Consider the following 4,183-nt stretch of genomic DNA (forward strand, 5'->3'; position numbering starts at 1 on the left):
AAGCAGGGGGTTTAAAACACCACTTCCTTCCTCTTCACATTATTGCTTTACATGGTTTGTTGTTCTGCAGAGAGAGACCAGTTTGTGGTAAACAGAGCACCTCTCCTCACTGACAAGAGAACACACATCCTAATTTCTTCCTTTATTATAAAAGCAGCCAAACTTCAAGATCTAAAACCATGTTCAGTGAATAAATCTCAACAATGCAAATTACACAAACTACTAATGCAAATGAACATCACTTGATATTATTATGAAACTGCCTGGACAGTTTCATAATGTGTACAGAAAGTCACATCTCAACATTTGTTCATTGAGGTTTAGCTTGGGTTTTACATTTTATAATATTCATTCAAGCCAAACTCAAACCAAACTACAACAAGCAGCACGAGCTGAAGGTTAGCTATCAGTGTTTCTGTCTGTGAAGAGCAGGACTGTGGCTGTGCTGTGGTCACACACTCACTCACACACTGCTCTCACACACTTACTTCTCTCACTCACACACTTCTCTCTCTCAGTGTGACAGTCTCCCTTCACTGTGTTCTTTATACCTTCTGATGTATCCTCACAAACTCTGCACTTTCATCACTGCAGCTTGTTTTGTTTAATATTGTTTCCAGTGTTTTTATTTCAAGTGAACACGTGCAATTATTCTATTTTGAAACGACAGATTAGTGACACTCATGCTATCATTAGCATTAGTGTGGACAAGAGTTATGTAAATGTCAACCTTTCTTGATTAACTCAAACCAGAACAGAACAGAACGAGAGAAAGGTAAACACATGAAGTACAGAACAAAAGACTAGGGTCAGAATAACAGGTGTAACAACAAAGCAAAATAGACAAATGCAGCAAGTTGTGATGGTTATGAACTTAAAGAGTAACAAAGAAATTAACTATTTCAATTGGTGATAATGGAACTTTTATATTTACATAAAAAGATGTCAGAATAAGAATGTGTGAACATTAAGGCCGTACACACACCAAAGATAAATGTACTGTACAGGCTCTTGGTAATGGTTTTCCATCAGTGAAATACGGCTCTTTACTGAAACCTAGTGGCAGCACAATGAAACTGCAACTACATCAGCAAACGCATGTTCCTCTCCAATATCCCAACGTGCTTTTCAAAAACAACATTTATTTTGGAATGGATAAAAAAATAACACAAAAAAGTAGTTGTTGATATTTCAGTGTAGACTAGAAGAAGAACATTGTAAAGAAAAATATTATATAAAGAAAGTTGATACATGTACAAAACAATGGAAATGGTTTGTTATCAGTAAATTATAACTCTTTAGTAAAATCTACATTTTCCAACAAGCCAGCAGTTAGGGATCAGATCTCTTGTTGCAGCATCTCTACTTTTTGTAATTTATTTTGGCAAAAATCACGTTACAAAATAAATATATACAATTTATTACATTAAGTTGTGAAATACTTAACAAATCCTTTACATTTGAGCCATTCAGATTAATAAAAACTAGGCTGAAAACTCATTGCCTCATTCTTGGAGACGTCCACCCTGAGACATGTATTTATAAAATCCACATTACCCTGTGTAGATAGAATGTGATTGTAAAAAACGGAAGTATCATCCTTCAAAGTCAACGCCTGCTGTGTTTATCTGGATTTGTTGACCGTGCTGTACAATGCAGCTGGATCCTCTCCAGAGTCCTGACCTCTGGTCCTGAGAGATCAATGATGTATTTCTTAGTGGTAATAATAATGCAAAAGGAATTAAACGATGTATGAATAATGTTCCTGTGTGAGGAGCTGCTCACCTCGGGGCAGCACTGCTGAACTTGATGTCAGCGTACTCCGTGACTTCCTGTGGCTCCGTCTGTCTGAGTTGTTGAGCTTCTCTCATGTTGGAGTAAAGAGGATTCGCTCGGTTGTTGGAAAAGTGGACGGTGGCATACTAGACAATAAAAAAAATAATACTTTTTATTTGGAGGTGCCTTGTAGGACACCTTTCAATGCATAAAACAAATTATCAAAGAAGAAAAACAGCAAATCCAGAACCAAACACAAACAGGGCAAACATAAAAAGAGATATTTTTAATAATAAACACAAGGGGGACAGGGTCAGCAGCATTTCATCACAGCGTACAGAATGGTTGGTGATAAGTGGGGATGGTTAGATAATCAACTGAGGATGAGTGGAAGGAGCAGGAGGGGGTATACTCATGTGAAAGAGGTCAGTGAGATGGTTGGTGGGGAGGCTGTGGAGGGCTTTGTAGGTGAGCAGAAGGTTTTATTAGTCAATGTTGGTATTGAAGAGGGAGCCAGTGTAGCTGCTTGAGAAGGGGGATGATGTGGTCAGAGCACTCTGTGCGGGTAATGATCCCAGTTCTGAATGATTTGGAGCTTGTGGAAGAGATTGGTGGACAGACCGGAGAGGGAACCCTTGCAATAGTCAATACAGGATGTGACAAATGCATGGACTAAGACTTAATCTAGAGAGGGATGGAGGGAGTCTGGAAATGTTGTGTAGGTGGAAGAATGAAGTCTGGGTGATGTTTCTTATGTTAGGTGCAGAAGAGAGGGTGGTTCTAAGGTGACACCAAGGCTTTTGACTTGACTGGAGAAAGGTACAGAGAAGCAATCAATGATTAGGTTAGGGCAGTGGTTCTCAAACTTTTTCTTTCAGGACCCCCTTGTGGAGAAAAAAAAAAGTCAGCCCCCCCCCCCTACACAAATAGTCACGTAATGGGCCAAGTTAACATTTATTAAAATACATCAATATGAGCGTGAGCATTTCTTTAAAAACAATAAGAAAAATCACTTTGCTAGAACAGTGATAATAAAAAATGCTCCATAAGTGTGCGTGCCCCCCCCCCCCCCCTTGAAGTGAAGGTTTGTGGCATGGAGAGGTTGGCATAGCAGTGAAAGTGGACATCGTGGTGAAGGAGGTAGATGATGAACAAGAGTGGACCCAGTACTGACACCTGGAGGACAACTCGTGAAACAGCAGAGCACCCTGACCTGTGACTGCTCATTTGGACATATTGTTGTCTGACATTGGGATCAGCTGTACATTTGAATGTTATTTGGTTTATAGTTTTTCAAAGGATTGCAGCCAGGACAGAAAACTCAAATGTGGTTTGATGGAAGAATTATCCCTGCTTCATCAACATCATGCTGTATGACAGAAAAGATTAAGGACGTTTCAAGACATTATCAATAGAACAGATTTTTTAGGACTAGATAAACAGTATCTGTTATAAACATATTCTCACCTCTTCTGTGTGTTCCGGTCTCTCTTCAGACTCAGCAGAGTCCCTGGAAGCCCTCTTTTTTCTGGTTACAAAAAAGTGATACATTTCTAACAAACACATTTTCAATGATTTAACAAACAACGATTAAGTTGAACAGATCTGCTCACCTGATCCACAGGAAGACAGAGAGAGATATGACAGCCAGGAGAACAACAGGGATTGTTACCAAAGGTAGTAGATTCCATGATACTGGGAAACAGAGATCAACAGAGAACAGACAGTTAATACAGCAGTGTTTCTCTAATGGGGATACTTTTTACTCCGACGTGAATACTGTTTTTCCTTCCCTTTGAGTCTCCTGGTGCTCCCAGAGCAGCTGGACAGCTAACCAGCCCAGTAAGTCTAGGGTTTGTCTCCAAACTTTCTCCTGCTCAGTTGCATCCAGAAAGTCCTTAATGTGCCCTTAATCATCAACTTAATTTTGAATACAGATACCTGCATTACTGAGGTCTTATCAGTTTTAGGCCCACTGGTGATCAAGGGCTATCGAAAAGGACTCTTTCATCTTCAAACAGTGAAATTAGCATCTAGTGTCCCAATAAATGGGCACTGCACAGACCTTGGATTTACCTTACTTTTCTTATGTAGGCAAGAAGAACCCTTTATTCACATTGGGTGTGCTTAACGTAACCCCAACATTCGTTGAAACACGGGAATAATACAATTAAATGAGCCTGTTGTAATGTAACAGAAATAAAACTTTCTTACACCCTTTCCCACATCAAGGAAGAAAACTGCATCACACAGACTTTGTTCTGCCTCCTATGTGACTGAAAACACACAAGCTGATAAGCGTGTGGTAGGAGATGAATGCATAACAATTACCTGTTCCAACAGTCAGATGTAAGGTGGAGTTACTACGTCCTAACTTGTTCTGGGCTCCACAGGAATAACTCCCACT

General features: G+C 39.7%; 1 protein-coding gene across 1 annotated transcript; it reads right to left on the reverse strand.

Annotated features, from left to right (window-relative positions):
* Positions 1-756: 756 nt before the first annotated feature.
* On the reverse strand, positions 757-3,921 carry LOC307045227 (uncharacterized protein; the record flags this gene model as incomplete). The annotated part of the gene is made up of 5 exons (XM_079690753.1): positions 757-1,691; positions 1,786-1,922; positions 3,244-3,304; positions 3,390-3,471; positions 3,909-3,921. 5 exons carry the CDS (start codon positions 3,919-3,921, stop codon positions 1,625-1,627), a joined length of 360 nt encoding a protein of 119 aa, XP_079546879.1. The 3' UTR covers positions 757-1,624.
* Positions 3,922-4,183: the final 262 nt, after the last annotated feature.

Source organism: Notothenia rossii, assembly GCF_949606895.1.
Source record: "Notothenia rossii genome assembly, chromosome: 1".
NCBI lineage: Eukaryota > Metazoa > Chordata > Actinopteri > Perciformes > Nototheniidae > Notothenia > Notothenia rossii.